Source organism: Merops nubicus, unplaced genomic scaffold (assembly GCF_000691845.1).
Source record: "Merops nubicus isolate BGI_N331 unplaced genomic scaffold, ASM69184v1 scaffold16889, whole genome shotgun sequence".
In the NCBI taxonomy this organism is placed as follows: Eukaryota; Metazoa; Chordata; class Aves; order Coraciiformes; family Meropidae; genus Merops; species Merops nubicus.
In genome coordinates, this window is record NW_008633235.1 from 84388 (window position 1) to 103984 (window position 19597).

General features: G+C 39.2%; 1 protein-coding gene across 1 annotated transcript in view; it reads right to left on the bottom strand.

Annotated features, from left to right (window-relative positions):
• Window positions 1-19597, bottom strand: part of XYLB (xylulokinase homolog (H. influenzae)) — a gene marked incomplete at its 5' end in the record, with an annotated part of 80787 nt that overhangs the window by 46163 nt on the left and 15027 nt on the right. Inside the window, 7 exons of the mRNA XM_008948197.1 lie at window positions 9756-9852; window positions 11236-11309; window positions 13709-13824; window positions 15907-16022; window positions 16435-16475; window positions 17459-17540; window positions 18758-18876. Of these exons, the coding sequence (XP_008946445.1) occupies window positions 9756-9852; window positions 11236-11309; window positions 13709-13824; window positions 15907-16022; window positions 16435-16475; window positions 17459-17540; window positions 18758-18876 (645 nt within the window). The remainder of the gene's footprint in view (window positions 1-9755; window positions 9853-11235; window positions 11310-13708; window positions 13825-15906; window positions 16023-16434; window positions 16476-17458; window positions 17541-18757; window positions 18877-19597) is intronic.

Sequence of the window (19597 nt, forward strand, 5' to 3'; positions counted from 1 at the left end):
TGATTATGCTTGTAAGTAACAGCCTGGATAACGTCGAAAATTTCCACTGACCCGTATCACAGCTCCCAGCAGCTGCTGTAGCTGAAAGAATTTAATACCTTTAAGTAACAAATAAAAAAGGAATTTAAAGCACAAAGATAAACAAGGAGCCACTAGGTCCCGAGTACTTGCAATTTACTTAAAAACACAATTCCAACTTTTCAAGTAGCTACACAAGCGATTTTTTTTATCCTAATGTATCACACTTAAAAACAAGGGCTTCAGATGTTCACCTGCACTTCAGTGGGTTTGCTGTTCACAGACAAAATTAGCTATCAAATACAATGCTTTGTGTCACTTTCTTTGCAGCACAAGTGTTCACTTGCAGGTAAAAAGTCATTTAACTAGAAGTGCACTTAATTTGAAGAGATTACTCGAAGTAGCTCTCCACTTGTACATTTGTATTACCATTATAATTAGAACTACTACAAAATAACAAAAAGTTCATTTCGGACCAGAATAAACAGAGGAAAAAGATCAAGAGCACCCTGAGTGAAGAGAGGCAATGCTTTTAAAAAATATCCTTCAAAATCCCTCCAGCTCGGTGGTCAGTGACCACCTTCATTCCACTGCTACTCACAAGGCTGCTGCTACATAGGCTACTATATGAGTTTATTTTCTGCTGTTTCATAGGTTTTAAATTGGCCACTAAAAGGTCTGGAATACTTTGCCAATTTGTAACAATGCTGAGTGCCCTCCAGCTTTCCATAGTTATTTCCTGAAATGCATACATGGAAATTGCTATGTACAGATAAATATTGGTATTTACCTGTTCAGTAAGAGATACCAGCAGTGGAGAGGGAAGAACTGAGTGACCCAGTCCTGGAAACACAAAGGAGGCAGCCAATGAAGTGCTAGAATAGAGCCCTCAGAAGCCTTCCTCCAGCACACAGATACCTCTAGGATCCAATGCCCTCTACCAACAAAGCTCATTTTTGGAATGTAACAAAAATGCTCTTACCCTGTTGAAAACAAGACATGAGAACACCCTGAAGAAAGCAGTATCAATGATGGAGCAAGCTGACCAAGCAGGCAAGTACTTTGAAACCCTGGCTACCAACTTGAGGCTAAGGAAATTGAAAGTATTTCCAAATCAGTCCATTTGTTGTCCAAAATAATGCTGGCACTTGATACTACTTCTGTAACGAATGTACATGGTTTGGTACTGTTACCTTTGGTAATAATGTTGCTTTGTAAAAAAAAAAAAAAAAAGAACTCAGTATGATGTGTTTGCACACACCAAACACCTTCTAGTGGTGTTTTTCTGACAGCATCCAGCTCAACCAAGTTCCTATGCAAATGTTTTTTTCACTTAGTGTTAATGCAAGAGCAGAAATACAGAAGCATACAGATTTAGAGAGATGTTAGCTGATTTCCACAAATAGGGGCTAACTGAAATTTCATCCATTAGAACTTCTGAAAAATCTAATAACTATGCATTTCAGAAGAATCAACTGAGACAGGCCCACCCAGAGGTGAAACATTAAGAGTCAAGCCACGTTTCAGTAACATTTCTGAGAAAGATTGTCAAGTGGAGCTCTTTGCAGTAGAGATATCCTCAAAAGAACTACTCCATTTTGAGACACTATCAAAAATAAAACCCACCAAAACAAAAATCACAAACCCACCCTTGGCTTGTATGTATATACGTACTTCTATTTGTAATTTCAAATTTCTAGCTGTCTTGAAATTTCTTATTAAGCTTCAAATATTCTCAAACAGAAGACAAATATTTTAAAACCAACAGAAGTGGTAGAGAAGTGGCCATCTTTAAACTCACCCACTACTTGAGTAGTAATTGCTGTACAATGTTCAGTGGAAGCTCCTGAGTTGAGTTTTACTTTAAGTCTGTCTGATGCTGTACAATCACTGTTAAGTGCAGTTGGAAAAGAATTTCAGATTTAAGAAAACTTCTCTCTTTGTGTTCTTTCATCCATTCTTTTAGATTTTCCAACTAGGAAAAGTATAGCACTGATGAGCTGAAGGCCACTGTAAGAGACTATCAAGTCCAGCCTTTTGAACATCAAAGAGAAATTATATCACTCTCCAGAAGCTGGGATCGAGAATTTCACGTCACCGACCATATCATTAAGTGACTTCATTCTGTGGATGCTCTAATCTCACTCATCCACACATCCAATTTTTCTCCATCAGGTCAGTCCTGTCACTGATCCCAAACTCCAGCCTCCAAGTGCAAAGCTAAAACATCTCTGTTCTTACTCACATCAGAGAGAGAACTTTAGAAGTACATACTGCACTTGTAGCTCATTTTACCATGAACCTCCCATCCTCTGCCACCCTTTACACTTGGACTAAACTGACATTGTGAAAGCCTGGAGGCAGAGACCTGTCATTTTACATGCACACTTTTGCCAGTGCATAGATTAGACATACCACATACAGGCTAAGTAACATTATAGTTCAAAGGTGGAAAAAAATATATCCTTCCCAAGCATTCTTTAAAACCATGGGCCAGAAGAAAAAACTACTGCCCAAATTAACTAGTTCATGTCTGAAGAGAACTAAAGTTATAGAAGTAGAATGCAAAATTCCCCTTGTCCACAGACATGTGAACTTTTACTTGGTTTTTAACTTAAGAAATGTGGAGGGTATTGGTTATTTTTTCTCTTCTGATAATTTGAGTAAGCACCGAATAGCTGTCCTCTAGAAATCAAAGTCTAAATGAACCCAAAACTTTAGATATTTAAAACTGTTTAATAAACTTAAGCAACAATCTCTTTTAAAGAAAGGCAAAACTGTCTTGCTTAATCTCATGCAAACAAGCACAATGACAGCCAAAAATCACTGTACATGCAGGCAAATAGAGAAGGTGGGGAAAGAATGACTTATCTAGTAGAACCCCTGCTGACACTGAGAAACCTCAAAGTGTGAGCTGGGCTGATGCAGCTCAAAGTACTGAGACAGTGCTCAGAACTGATGCACAATGTGAGATGTTTAAGACAAACTGAATAACCTTAAACCAGAAAAAGGAAAGATAGCTGAAGGGACTGGGGAATCCTGAGAGAGCTGATTAGAGTTCACTAACAGGCCTGTCACATTTGAGCAACAAAAATGAAAATGCAGAAAGACACAGGAAGAAAGGTTTGAAACAGTAGGTATGTAACATTTCATTAGGTGTCAGCTAAGGTAAATGTAGTATCACAAGCAGAACGATCATCAAAACAGAGCATCATTTCCAGGGATACCAGCAGCTGCTCTTGCTATAAGTGACTAATACAAAGCAATGTATATATAGCTGTGAATCAGATGAGCTTCCTCATCATGGCATCTCCTGCAGATTCCCATGTGTCTGAGACAGAATGAACCACTCTGATTCTTTGAACTCACTCTTCTACAACACCAATGATGCCTTTGGACCAGAGCACCTGTTTTTAGAAAAAAACCCTAACTCGTTCATAAAACTCCAGTGCTAAAGGATTCACTACAACTACTGTCAATCGTTGCACTCTAATTTCAGTTTCTGTTAAAAATCTGTGCATTGCTTGTCATTTGAGGTTTGCCTACTTCCAACTTCTAGTTATTGAACTATAATGTTTCTGTCTGTAAGGCTCCAGAGCCCTATACTATCAAGTTTCCTTTCCCCTAGAAGACACTTACAAACTCCAATCATGTCATCCCCTTGCTAACCTAATTGGATTTAAAACTGTACATCAGTCTCAAAAAACAAGTGATAAAAGGAGATTTACTAGATAACCAACTGATCTCCAAGTCCCCCAGCGTCCAGAGCTCCACGAAGCTCTAACAAACCCAGCCAAGTGGCAGCTTGACTATTTTTTCTGAATTCTGCTCCAACAGTACATCCACCAAAACAGTCATAAACAATCTCTCCTCAGATCAGGGCACAGGAATTGAACCATTTACATAGTTAGTCTTTTGCTGACCAAACATTAAAAGCAATTGTTCAAACAATGACAATATTTTATCATTGTGTCAGGAAAGAAAGACAGATAGTACCCCTTCCAATCTTTTTATTAACTCTTCAGATTTTCTGTCTTCATTGTGTTTCCTGTATACGTACAGCAACAATAAAACCAAATAAAAGCAAGACAATAGCCACTGCATGAAAAATTCTAGCGCACGTAAGCAGCTTCCTTATAGCACATTAGGTCATTTCCTTCAGAGACATTGTACATAACCCTTTTAAAAGTTAAACTAATACTGTACTCTCCTCAGCCAAGTAATAATAAAACCCTCTTTTTTGTAAAATACTTGGTCAGGGAATTGGTAATGAGCTAACCAACCTTTCACTCCAGATAACTGGCTTAAAACCAAGCCTTGCTTGATCGTGCATAGAAGGCTCTGCTACGTGATGAAGTCTGATGCTTGGTGGAAAATAAGAGGGGATACAGTCAGGTTCTTGGCAAGGTATTGCCCAGCTCAGACTGGCACTCTTATCAGCCAGAAGTTTCATCAGAAAATACAAATATCCTCTACAGCAGAATCATTGGCTTATCTGGGAGGAAAATCCTGCCTTTGATGAATTTGAAAATACTTCCCTGAGGCAACACTCCTCCCTTAAAACTATAGGCTTGAGATCTAATGGCAAGGCATATTTATGGTCTGTTTGTACCACACAGCAAGCAGTACACCCCACCACTACTCATCTATGTTCCAGTCTGACCATCACCTCTATTCCCTATGATTCTAAACAGTGGACTTCAACCTCCCATCAAGGGCACTGTCCTCTATTTTTAAACTGTTTTTGCTCACTTGCTGAAGCCAAAGGCCCCTAACAAAGCCATCACCCTCATGCTGCTGAAACACCATCAGCACTCTTAGCAGCAAACAGCAAGAGACAAGCACGAAGCCAACACAACATTTTAGTATTGATTTCTCTAAGAAATTTAAATCCCACAGGGCATAAACATCAATTTAATCTGTATGCAACTACAAAATGGCCTCGCTCACAGTGTTCCTCATTTCAGCCAGAACACTGCTATAACTGGAGTAGAAGCACAGCAGTGAGGCAAAGGTGACAGAGAGAACATGCATCCCAGTGCTCCTGGTCATTTGCAAGAGTTTTGGAGACTACAATCACAGAAGCCAGTCACAGACAAGCACCAGCAGAAAAACCTGTCTCATAGCCTAACACAAAGCCATCCCCAGAGCACCCCGAGGACCAGTGGCATCTAGCCTTGCAAAACTGGAGAGCCACCTCCTCCTCCAATGGTCCAACACTTTGCTGTGAAGTTACAGTCTCATGCCTCACTCTCAGGTCTCTGTGCCTCCACATGGCAACATGACTGATCTAACACAACCACTCCACTTATAAAAATTAATATTTTCTGAGGTCCTTTCACTCTATCAGACTGCCTTCCCTGTGGACAGAGTTTTATTACTACCTTCAACCTGCAGAAAAGAGCATCAGAAGAAAACACCACTTGAAGGAAAAGGAAATTTGGCACCTTGGAGTTTGCCCTCAGGTAATCTTAGACTGAGCTCTTCAGAAAATTTAAATTCCCCCTCCAACCACTGAGAAGTCAGGCCCAGCATGCTGTGACATTGTCCTTTTTCTCCTAGCACTGCAGGACTGCTGTTTTGTTTAAGAACGCATCCTGTTGCATATCCAATCAGAAAGATGTACTTGCACACATCTGAAATGCCAGAAACATGTAGCACTTAATGAAAAAAATTGGCTCATTCTTGTACCAGTGCAAAGCCAGGGTCGTGTCTGTGTCACCCGAGCCAGTACTCAAGCACTAAGTACAGTCAGTAGAATTCAGGGCACCAACATTATTTGCAAGTGATGGATTTATGCATGCAAGAAACTATAAATTACATAATAAACACAGACACAAGATTTTATGGACAAAGCTTGCACTTGTAAAACGTGGCACCTTCTATCCATCTCCCCCTGCTGATGACAGTTAGGTGGCAGAATCAGATTCCTAAAGGAATAAACGTGACACGAGCAGCACATTGGGCAACTGGAGTACTCTGAACTCACTGGTAAGACACAACAATATGAAGGCAGAAAGCCCTGTCCAAAGCTAACAGCTTTGACAGAGACCCCACCCCAGATAACCAGCCTACCTACAAGGCAGGACTTGTTAAGTACTGCTGCAGTCCCACAAAAAGGTTATTTAACTAAATTCTAGCACACATCTGACCGAGTATGTACAGACCTAGTGCTCAGATGATCATTGACATGCAGGTTTCTACACTGTAGACCAGTACGTCTTTTCATTATCTATTGACCACATGTGACCACCACCAGAAGCCCTACTTGTGTGCTGTCTTCCTTCCAGCATACATAACATACACCACAACAATATTTACTCCACCCATCAGTGGGCAGAGGGCTAGATTTTGCTCCCAAGAATAACCAATTTTGTGGGTATTCACCAGGACAGCTTCACTAGGTCCAAGCAAGGACCACTGCAATGTTCTCCAGTCAGTGTTAATTTTAGTATGAAATTTAGGATTGCTTTGTCAGGAATGGAAGCAACTCTGAAGTGATCATCAAGATTATTAAACTATATACTGGCAGCTTAGTCTGCACCACTGACAGTTTTATAGCTGCTGTGTCACTGAGCTGCAGACACTGTCAGTTCTCTATAAAGTTGCCATGGTTTTAGCTTCAGAGAGTCCCCAAATCACACAGCAAGCATGTCTGTATGACCAACCTCTGAACTCCAGTTGTGAGTTTGGCTTTCAAAACGGGGTGGCTGCAAGCAGAAAAAGGAACCGACAAAACAGAAGGTGTTTACGATACAATCAAAATTCAGGAAAATAGAGGCAGAACAGCAAACCTTCACCTTATCTGCATGAATCTCTGAATCGGAGGATGTAAACAACAGGGACAGACCCAACTTCACTTGTTTGTTTCTAGATCACAACTCTCTATCCACCCCTTAAGCACATAAGCAAAACAGGATACAGGGTGTTACTGAATGATTTCCCCTGAAATCTGATTGAGAAAGATTAGAGCAATTAGAACAGAGTGACACACACTTTTAAAACCTTTAAATCACGATTAATGTAAGGTTTAACTTTTCTCCCAAGGATTGTCTGGTGACTGTGCCATTTTCAAAACAAGGCTGACACACAGAGCCCAGCCTTGAAGGAAAAAAGATCATGAGACAGAATCCCCTGCCCTCTACTGGTATCTGAGCCACACTGACACCCGGGCACACGCCTGCAGGGAAGCACAACCACCACCGAAGAGCTGTTTTAAGGGTTTTTTTTAAAATTGTTATTTGTAATTTATGTAAGATCTATGATGTACCGGATGCATCAAACTGGGAACAAAACCTCACATGATAAAATACTCTTTCAGCATCGCTGCACTTATTCCTGCAGCGCTAGCTAGACTGAGGATTCAAAATACTGCTCTGAGCAAGATAATATATTCATTAACTGAAAGTAAATTCTAGGGGATTATCAAATGTTTGTCATGTTCACGGTGCATAACCAAGAACTGGGTATGACAGAGTTTTATTTATTTATTTTTACAAAAGTCTTTTCCACGTACGCTGCTGCTTTTCAGATTACAGCCATCCAAACTGCATTTGGCCCAGGAACAAAGAGGCAGGTTCATGACTGCCAAAATGATTTTCCAGCACCTTGGTGCCAGAGCAAGGGAAATTCTCAGCCAGGTTTCTGACTCATCTGCACCACTAAGATGGCACAACACAAACCTCAGGACACCGAGATTGTGAGGCAAAGCATTTGTTGTGACTGACCATGTCACTTCTATTTCTGTTACAGATCAATTTAATGGGTGCCATCATATAACTTTCCAGGTCTTGTGAGCAGTTATTACTATGTTCTCCCACTGGGATAAACAACAATAACAAAAAAAAAAAGCCAAGATTTACACTGCTGTGATCGTATTTCTGAATGTAAATCAGCTTAATTCCTGGAAAAAAACAAAGTAAATTCCCCATGTAGACAAGGCCTAAAAGGAGTTGAATAAACACAAGGGTCCTGACTGTATATTTCATCCAAAAGATAAATAAGCTTTTAAATCACATTAAAAACAAAAAAGCAGCCTGAAAACCAGCAACTATTAAACAAGAGAAAGTCTGGCAATACCAGAGTAATTCCCACAATGCTCATCCGTACCCTGAAACACGTTCAGAACACACCCTGTTGTCAGAGCTGTCACACAACAAATGCAGATGCAAGCCTGCCATCACTACACAAATAACAGAATATGACATTTAAATAATACCACTAAGGAAAAGTGGGAGATGCACACAGCCCACACTACGTACAGCAGTTCTTTTTTAAAGCAACTCGTCTGTTAGTTACCAAATAGCTGAAAGACCCTTGGGATGCAACAAAACAAAAGCCTATAAGGTTCCGAGGAATCTACAGGAATGTAATGCAAGCACACCTATCTCCTCTTTGTTGTAAACACCTACAGCACTAATTAAAAAAAAAAGGCATTTTTAAAGCTTATGAAGCCGCATCTTAAAACTAGTTAGGTTTTTAGCTGTCCTACTTAGCCTAAATGTATTTACAGATCATTTCTACCCATTTCTTTCTGTGTCAGAGTTGTCCAATATCTTAAATAGTTCTTCTCACACTCTGGTGTTTGTCTAACCCCTGACATTTACAGAGTGCAAAAGCATCCTCTTCAGCCACGAGCTTTCTAGGCTATGTAAGCCAAGCTTTTGGTGCAGCAGAGTCTAAGAATGAAGGATAAACAGGTATTTTAGACACGATCTGTCTGAATCTCTGCCTGTCTCCATAAATAACCTGCCCAAATAAATATAGTTTCAAGAATATAAGAAAATATGTAACAGGAAAACCTTTACCACAAAAATTTATGAGGTGGAATTGCCAAGCCTTCTGATTTGTTCCAGTATCTCTATATTTTCTCAACTTTCAGCTCCTGGAGTTCTCTCAAACATAAAAAAATCTATTCTTCATGATTATGGATAAAAGCCTGGAGGTAGGAGTCAGGAAATGGCTTGTAAAGGAGGGGGTCAGGACTTCACTTGTAAAGAAGAGTCAAGATGTAAATAAAAATACTATAATTTTTAAAGATAAAGCACTGGCTAAAATTCCTCAATATGAGTTAATTCAGTATTTTTTAAGATGCCACTGGCTGATACACTGACAGAAAATGCCAATAAACATCAACTTGTCTATATTCTTTATGCAGAATTGCACAGCCAGTAATTATCTGATACCACTTCTATAGGTAAAATACTAACTGACTTTGTTGTTCCAGTGTGCTAAAAATTATACACTTTATAAATTCTAGGAAGCAGGATCTCTTGCTGCTTTATTAAAGGTTTGCAGCTTTATTAACAGAAAACTGAGGTCAAAAGGTAAGTGATCATTTCATGGCAGCTCCAGGAGCTGAACACAGACCAGGTTTTCTGGGTTCTGGTCTAGTGCTTTAGGCAGAAGGCTGGCCTGCTTTGCACTTAACCAGTGTTTGAAGCCCCAATGCTTATTTAAAAATCGACAATGCAGGTCAGTAACCATAAAACAGCAACACTACTTGAAAAAGATATCATCTTAAAGTTAAACCATTGGTCATTCTAAAGTTAACATCTGCAAAAACCTTCCCCAAATGCATTTTCAAATATTTTTTCCACAGGGCTAATGTGAATTCATACCAGTTTCTGTATTCAACAGGCAGGACAAGAATCACAATCCTGACATTACTGTTGGGACTCCCATCTTTGTGTTTGATCTCTAGTGTCATCAATTCTGCAGCTCTTCATCATACTTACTGACTTTATATCCCAGCTTTTCAGCATGAATCCTCTTGGCCATAAACTGCCCTTCAATTAACGCTCTTATTTCAACCTCCTTTGGAAAGTCTGAAACCTGTATCAAAGAGGGAATGCACTGAGTTAACAAGCACCTTACACAGTGCACACTGCTAAGCTGGAGACTGGTTAAAAACACAAGACAGATTTATAGTTGATCATCCTTGAAGCTGGGACTGGTTCTTCACTCATACACATACGATGGACCTAAAGACTCATGAGAGAGAATACAACCCATAACCTCAGTGCTGTTGAGAAATCCATCAAACTTCAAATCAATGCATGACAGGCACCAGTCTTACTGCAAGTTGTCATCAATTCTCTATGCATTCCCCAGCACCAAAAGCTGTGTACGAATCAGTACTTCAAAAATATAAAATTAAAACAAGCAGATAAAAGTCAGATGCATTAAGCAATGTCATCAATGTTTAAATCTGTCTGCACAAAAGTGAAACCATGTAATCTTTTCACTAATTTTTCTTTCTATATATAACATTCTTCTGTCCTTTAGTCAACCAGAACACAAGAAAGGCAAAAGAAGTAGGAAAATATTGAACTACAAACAAATACAAAGAATCTTTCACAAAAAGCTGAGTTTCTACACGCACTACAATAAGTGCCTACAACTTGTATAACAGCTAGAAGTGATTAAGCATTCATTTAAACAGCAAACATTTAACAGACTAGTGCTACACTGCAAACACAAGATAGTATCAATCTCAGTTCACCTAGGTGAGGTCTAATCGACTGGGAGTCAGGAATGATCGAAGACACCCCTTGAGTTTCAGTACCACCCAGAAAGCCAGACATTTAAACAACATCCATTCCTCAACAGAAAAGAGCAAAAAAAGATACAAGGAACTTTCCTTTCCATACCATAATTTCTATTTTAATTCCAATTGGATTTGAGCCTGCGTTTCCTTACTATGTATCACCATGTAGCTTGGAGGTTACTCCAAAGCATGCAGGACAGTAAAACGAGCTCTGTACTTTACATACACATTTAGAGCAAGATAAAAGACATATTATAGAAAATAAATATTATAGCCCGAAGTTTCAACGCATTCTTATCTGTGTGTCTGAAACTTAGAAGATGGGGACTAAGGCATGTAAGTGTATTAAACTCTCAATCAGCTTAAAGTTAATCCTGTTTCAGAAACAGTGTCGGTTTCAGTAAATCCACATCTTCCAGTAAAGGAAATATTTCTTAAAAAAAATACCATATAAGTTCCAGTTCAGACTTTGCACTGTAGATACTTTCCAACTACAGACCAAATATTTTCTTATGGAATCATCTCAGGGACTTGCACCAATAAATGAAACTTGAAAGCAAGTATCTCAGAGAAAAAAAAAAAAAAAAAAAAAAAAAGGATAATGGCAAAGATTTCAAGCCTTGACAATACTCTTTCAAGGCTTGAGACATTAACTACATTATTATTACCTTCTGGTTGTCTCTGTTGAATCTGTGAATTCCTACTGCTTCAGGAGTAATTTCCATCACATCAAAGTAGAAACCTGCACCAAGGAGCATTACAGAATGTCATATTTGCTCCTAGTCCAAAGTTGGAATCTTATTTCAGCACACAGCTAAAACGATAATAAATGTTTACCATGTATTTGGGAAGACATCCTGGTCACTACACAGCCCATTTCTTAAATGTGTGGACTGAAATTAGTTATCAAATTCAACTACTTTCAGTTTACAAAAATGTGCATTCTAGGCATGTCTAGGTCTAGGCATCAAATCAATATAATAAGCCTACAAAAAAAATCACACATCCACCAGAACACACACACATGCAAGTAACAGACAATATGTAACAAATCTTAGAAATAGTTTCAGTAGAACATATGCAAGGGTGAAAGAAAAAAACAATCCAGAAAAAAATGGTAAGTTAGTAAGAGTAGTACAGGAATGCTGGAGCAATTGGGGCACTGGATTAGATTTCATGAGCTTATTAGAGAAGGTCAGGTATTTTAAGTCACGAAGCAGAGCTGGTCTCTGAATAGTTTTGATGAGATCTGAAGAAGTGCAGTAGTGCCTCAGACAGCTAGACAAGAAGTGTGAAAAAGATTTCTTTGGTGTTTGCAAGAAGGGTTGGTCAGAAAAGATATTCAAGAAAGGAGACAAAAAAAGATAATGAGGATAGAAAATGAAAGAATGGCTATGAAACTAAGGAGAGTTTCTAAGGTTGAGACCTTGGAACAGGAGTATCCTGCCCTAAGAACACCGTGATTATTAGCCAAATAATCCCCCAATAGTACCATGCTTTAGCACAACCCTTTTGGTTAAACGTTCTGGATATCTGCCAGAAAGCAACACTGTGGGTTACAGATCTGCAGGCCTTGCCAGGGGATGTATATCCCAAAATTTCCTCTCTGACTCTGTTGCCACCTTCAATCTGGCAGATGAGTGCTTCAGGTAACTTGCTGGCTTTATCAACCTTCTCAGGCACCTCCCAGGTGAAACAGGACCCTCATCCAGTCACCTCTCCTCCTCCTCCCCCATTTGCTACACCCCTGCTACTCCCATTACCCCAACCCCACGCTAGCAGCTGCCTTTGCCCAACTCCAAACCTCTGCAGGGGCATCTCCTGATGTAGCAGGGAGTGCAGGGAACAAGCAGTAAAAGGAAGAGCATGAAATCAGTTACTTCGTTGCTCTGCTTCCCTGAGGAACTCAGATTATGGAGATTATTGTATTTTTACATGTATGCCCGGAGGTTATCCAAGCATACAGGTTACTGAGGATGACTTCAACGAAACACCCATTTTATAAGGGATTGAGATAGCCAAGTGAATGTACCATAATATAAATTTTAAAACTTTTAGGCAGTGTCCCAGTATCCCTGAAATCAGTAACAATATTTTCATCAGCTTCCATTTTTAATGCTGTCTAAAGTGGCTGACCTCTGGGTTTTGGACTAATTTCTTCCCATTTTCTGAAACTCCCGAGTTGATTTGTCTTCTAGTGACCAGAGATTCCTGGTCATTTTAATCCAGCAGAGAGACCAGAGTTGACAGACAACACAACATGAAAAACATCTACAAATGAAAAATCAGTGCTAATCCCACAGTGTCAAGAAACTGCATCTTAAATTCACATTCCTAAGGAACTAAGTCTCCTATAGCTTAAATACCTACTTTTAAAAGCTTTGCTACCTACATTTTTAAATTTCTTTTTACTCATATCAGTTCAGATCTAGGATGATGGTGATGATTTCAAATCCAGCTCTGCAGTGGTTACATTTTAATCCTGATTACACACAGGCTCACTTTTCAATAACTTAGTTCAGAGCTATATACTGCTCTTGTAAAATGTTAAGCCGTAGGAATGAAAATAAAGTAAAACTTCAAATACATGAGTTTATGTACACTTTAAAAATATTTCCACCATCATAATTTTGTTCCATTTCATTCATTTACCATAATGTGGGGAAAAAACAGGGATAAAGTGACTGTGACATACATTGGGGGAAATGCAGGAAATCTGTGCCTCACTTGACATTACTGCTTTGTTCACATGTACAAACAAGATTCTGGAATAATGTCTGAGAAAAAAAATAATATGGAGCTTCTTAATTCACTCAGTTTGAGTTTTTTGAAAAAGAAACTTCAATGAAACCCTCCTTCAGAAACTAATACTTTTAAACATTAGTTTAAAATGCTACTAACATCTTCAATGACCAAATTACTTCCACAAACAGTTTTCTTATTCAACAAATATTGAAGGAAAATACTGTCATGACATCTTGCCAGAAGAGCATTTCCAAGTACATATTCAGAATTTCCCTTGCTCTAGTTAACTTTATTTTTGGCCATTATCAAATAAAAAGCAGGTATAACACGTATAACACCCACTCCAGTACATGTCTAAGCCAATCTTGGAACACCTAGCCCTGCTACGGCTCGTACCCAAGTTCCCATTGTTTCCAGCAGCAGTAGATGATAAAGCTTTGGAGAACTCATCCCAGGAGCCTGAAGCACAGTCATCTCTGATCCTCTCTCTCATCAGAGAGCCGTTCTTAAAACTGAAACACACAAACATACCATATGCATTTTCCAAAACATTTGGCTCTAGATTTTTTAAGTCATTTGTTGTTTTACTCAATATTGGTGTTTATTGTATCAGCTGAATAAATCTGTGTAAGCTGAAAGATACAAACACTCCATTATGGAAAGGGACAGAGGAAAAACAAGTATTACAGGATGTTTTGAGGAAAGCAGTGCAGAGATGTTGGTATACATCTCTCCAGTGAGTCAGCTTAGCTCCAGTCTGGCAGGCCCCACTAAACCCAGGCTAGCTCAGAACAGCTAAGACATATCCTCAGGGAACTAATCTTGACATAGCACTAAAGAGCTCACTCTCAGATGACCCTGCAAGGAAAATCAGGAGTGTCTCTACATTGCATTTATGATTTCAGGAACATGATACCACTATGGAGCCATCCTGGGTCCAATAAGACTTATGAGGTCTAGCTCCATGCCAGGATCTGGCAAAGGAAAGCATCACAGCTGCAGCTGCCTGGTTCTGGTCCAGAGCCAGTAAACCATGCTGTAAAATATGCATCTGTTCAGTGTTTATGGTCTTTGCACCCTTTATACAGTCACCCCCTTTGCCTCCTCTGCAAATATAATATTCCTGCAAAATACTGCAGCATTGGACTCGGATCCAGAGGAAAGCAGTTTGACTACTCTCCAGCACAGAGTTACCAGAGCAACTCAGCTGGAAAGGCACAGAAATATCCAGAAAGAGGGCAAGGAAATTTGTCAACTTGCTTGGTATCAGCATCTGATGTTACTCAAGTTTTCTGCACAAATACTCTGCCTGGTAGCTCAGCCATCCTCTTTCTGCTAATAAAGGGTCCCATATAAGCTCTAATATTCTAGAAATAAAGGGGCATTGGTGCAAAAGGGGCAGTGTCAGGGCAGTAATGGCTAAGCAGGAGGAAAAGGAACTCTTCATATCTGCATGGCTACAGAAATATTGTGTGTTCTGAAAGGCAGGTTTGGCTTTCTGCACATGTTAAGATGCAGTAAAACAATAGCAGTGTAACAGTTATTCAGAAAAATGCTTCAGTATCTCTTCCCCTGGTGCAAACAGGTTGTTTACATAGCTCTTTTACACAGCAAAACTGGGAAAAACATGGGGTAAAAGAGAAATTTGAATTCAAAACTTGAAAATAAACAAAGAAAGAAACCTACCCACTGAGAAATTATACTGTGAAACTCATCAACTTGCAATTGACATTACATTTTTAAACTCAACTTCATTAATTGTTTCCACTGTCATATACAGCATCCTGTTACTGCACAGGTAAGATTAAATTTAATTACAGTTAAAAGGCAGGCTTAAGCTTTGCTTAAGTTTTGAGTCTCAAGAACCTACAAACCAGGAGATCTAGACACAAAATTTGTGTGTTTGTGTGTGTTACTTGTAAATATTTGCCTAAACATATGGCAGTTTTGGAAGTTTTTACCCTGAACACAGTGACTCAGTGAGAGAAAATACAGCTTCAGGGCCACCTTTCTACCTGCTTGGCTGGTGAGGGGCCAAACAATTCCCAAATCACAGCAGCCAAAAGCTGCCATGAGGATCATTCTCTCAGCTGGGTTTCCTGAGATCTGAGTATTTTCCACATGCACAGCCTAATACGTCCCTGAGCAGCACTGATTGTACTCCTCTCTGGAAAGGGAATCTCTGCCTGCCCCGTTACGTCCCCTCTGGACCACTAGAAGAACACAGAAGTTACAGAGCCTGGTCAATCTTGAGACATTTCACATTATTATATTTCATAAGATGGTTATCCCTGTGCATTAAATGTACTACCTTAGATTCATAGCGAGCTGGCTCTATATATACATAAAAATAATTTCAGCTTTTTATTGCTATGAGAATTTATCCTCCACAACTCTGCAGTTTCAGTTACTCAAATTAAACAATAGGAATGCTATAATGTTGATGCAAATGTTTCAGCAGTAGATTGCCATATACCATAAAGAATGCTGAACATTCTATTCATTATGACTTTGCAAAAGAAATTAAAAAACGCTAACATAGAGGAAAAAAGTATGTTATTGATCCCAGATGTACAAAAAATATATTATATTACCATAAAAGTGCCATGTATGCTTGAGAATCAACAGGATTGCAGAGGATATGACCTTCTAAGGCAGGAGTTGGTTCTTGGATCCACAGAAACAATGTGTCACTTGTGCCAAGGCTAATCTGGAGGGGAAAAAAAAAAATAATTGAAGCGTTATCACAATGTGCATAGAAAGCAATACAGAAATTAAATTAAAACCATTTGTTATTATCACTAATTGTTTTTAAATTGCACATTAAGTCAATTGGATTCGTGTTGAAGCCAGCTCTGACTTAGGTTGTCACTCCAGTGAAATACATACTAGATGGAGTCTTAGGTTTTAATGTCTGAAGCATTAGTTAAAAATAGTCACAAGAGTTTACTTAAAATCTTTTAGGCAGTTTACAGACTGACAAATAAAACAAGTGTGAATCCAATAAACAGAAAATTGACACTAACAGATAAATTTAACTGATAACCTACAGCTACTTTACATTTCATGTATTTCATTTACTCGGGGACACAGATAGTTTGCAGGAGCATGTTTTGACTTACTGCAATATCTCCTTCTTGAAGTCTCATCCCTGCCAACGATGCTGAAAGCACAAAGTCAGAACGCCAGATAAAAAGTTACTTGTTTGACTCCACTATAGCATGTATGAGATGTCATAATCCATGGCATTCACCTTCTCAAAGTACAACATAAATGGCAAACGTGCTCATGATGGCCTTGGCCTGTACACTGTAAAAGCTGGGCAAAGCAGTTGGGTGAGGGAGTGATTTTTAACAAAACCAAAATTCTCAAGACAAAAGACCACAGAACTGCATGACTATCTAATGTTTTATGTATTCACGTTTTAAATACAGTGAACCCTTACTTAACAACACAGTTGAAAGGAGAAATGCTCTCACTTAGACTACTCACATATTTCTTGGACTAAGATGGGTTTGAATCTCTGGAAGAAAAATTGGACTTTTGGGAAATGTGGAGTTTAACCATCTCCCAGAACATGAATGTAAAATATACCACGATGAAGCCTCCATCTTGATTCAAAGCTGCATATGCTACTGGATTACAGGTAAGTATTTTATTTTCACAGCCTTGAGAAAAAGACAGATTTGCTCTACATTAAACCATCTCCAAGATTCAAAAACCTGACCCTAAATTAACACCTTCCCTTACACTGAGATCTATCAGTGTGACAAAAGGACAGCTCTTAGAGAATGCCTGTGAGTTCCGTCTCCACCTTTTTGCTTGAAAAGACACAACAGCAACTTTTTAGCTTGTATTTCCTAAGCTAAAATGTTAGTAGTTCATAGTAAGTAGTTCATCGTTTCATAGGGGCAGACAAACCAAAACTGAAGTTATCAAGAGTTATCAAGTCACCTCTAATTACTAGGCAAAAGAGAATTCATTTATCAAACCCAGCTTATCCAAGATGTCTACATCTCAGAAGAACCAGTGATGGAAAGCTGTTAGGAAAATGTATTAATGCTGAAAAACAATATTTTTTTCACTGTATAGGGAGCATACATAAGTAATCATATTCACTGAATTGAACACATTTAACCATCTCACCTGGATTGTCTCCAGTAAATGCCACTATTTTACAGTCTGGGCTAAACCCATAACGCTGGCTATAATATGGAGAAATAGTCCCCTAAGGAAAGAAAGAGAGGGGAAAAAAAAGCTCAAAAATGGAATTAATCTTGCAATGTATGACGTAGTGTGTTGCAACATAGAACTGGAGAAACCCAGAGCAGCTACAGTAATAACTTCTGTGTATTTAAAGGTATGAATTAATATTAATATATTCAGAGTTAATATTTTAAAGATTTTAAACCAAATTTTTTTTTTGTTGAGAACCTTGCAGAAACACCCTCAGATTAGATTTTAAATAGGTTAAGTAAATAGTAGCATTTTAGCTTTGGGTCCTTCTCCAGTTATTCACATCAAGTAACATAAACACATCCATCTGTTTTGCACACATACATGAATATTAATACATAGAAATTAGAAATTCTATGCAAACATAAGGGAAAACACAGCATTAATATACATCACAACATCAAATGCTGGAATATGACCCCTATTATTTTAGGGGTCAAGAACTGTATTCTTTTAAGCCACATTTGATAGACACACAGAAAAAAACAGAGAGGAAAACTACCCGTAAAAAATACAAGGACATCTATAATGACTTTTTAATATGTTCCTCTCCATTACAGAAGATCACCACTGAATTCAGAGGGATCAGGTGATGGGTATCCACACTCTCTTAAATGTGCACCAGCCAAAGCAATGTCTCTTTTTGTGCTGGGTTGTAAGACTAAATTCATTTTCTCGAAGAGATGAGCAGCTTGATTTGATTTCACCATTATGCTACATGAACAGAGGAGCTTTAAATATCCCAAATTATTCACAAAGATTACCTCATTAACTCTACAAACAGTTTAAAACAAGGTCTCTGTCAAGAAATGCAAATGTTGGGTTCTGTTTCTGCATTCAGAAATATTGTGCACTGTTCTGCAGTGACAAGGTGCTTGTGGGCATGGGAGGGGACCCCGAAGATTCTTATCACTGGAGCATCTACCAAAATTTTTCTCAGCATAGCCCAGGGCATGCAAGAATCCAAGGAGATCAATGATGAAAGCTCTGACAGGCACCAGCCAGCAGCTTTCAAAGGTGCCTGTTCCTGCTCTGGCACACACATTCACAACACACCTGCAAACACTAAATCAAGCAGCATAGCTCTGAGGGGAGCTGTGCATCCATGCTTGTGCTCACACACAAACACACCCCAACCAAGTGCTGTTAGTGGAATTCTCAGCACAAAGCCCTGTTTGTTGCTTACAGCTCTTCCAGGCAGGCACATACCAGGACTGAATGGGATGGTACAGGGCATCCTAGTTTCTCCTCTAACCCAGGTGCACAAGCATCAAGGCAGGATGCTGACCATACCTTTTCCCAGATGTGCAGCAAGTTCATACCAGAACCTGTAAGAGACATAGAACAGGAAGCATACATCATTAAACAAAAGGCAGTGCTGTATCAGAAAATTCCATCTTGTTCCAGGCAACAAAAAATTTACAGATGCATATTTTACATTCAAATAGAACAGTTTCAGCTCTTCTAAGCACAAAGGATGCTAGTAACAGCCTCTGGACAGCTTTCACCTGTAAAGGTACCAGGAAAGGCTTCTCTGATGCACAAGGCACAAGACAATTCAGTTATTCCCAAATTAAGAGCAAAAAGGGCATGCATGCCTCCCCATCAACTCTACCCCAAATCTTCCACTTTAGACAGATTTCACTACAACTACCCAAAGGTGATGCAGCAATGCATGTTGTTGAAGGTGTGTCGTGCTCCACGAGACCTAACAACTGTCCTGGTTTGAGATGGAACAGAACTAATTCTCTTCAGTGATTTTAGTTCTCAGCTCAGTCTCTTCTACCTGGCTGCACTTGCTGAAGCTGACTGCAGATTTTCAGTCAGTGTCTGCTCCCAGCAGTGACAGCGCTCGATGGGCACAGTCACTGCCAAGGACTGGGGTGTGCAGAAAGGCTCTTGCTGGTGCTTGCTCCTGTGCAGACCAAGGTCACTGCTAAATCCTGTGTGCCACATCAGGGTTAATAGAGAGCATCTGTCATTCACCTAGTGGCTGGCCCAGCCCTAACTCTTAACAACAATGAAGAAATTCCCCACTGGGGGGTATGG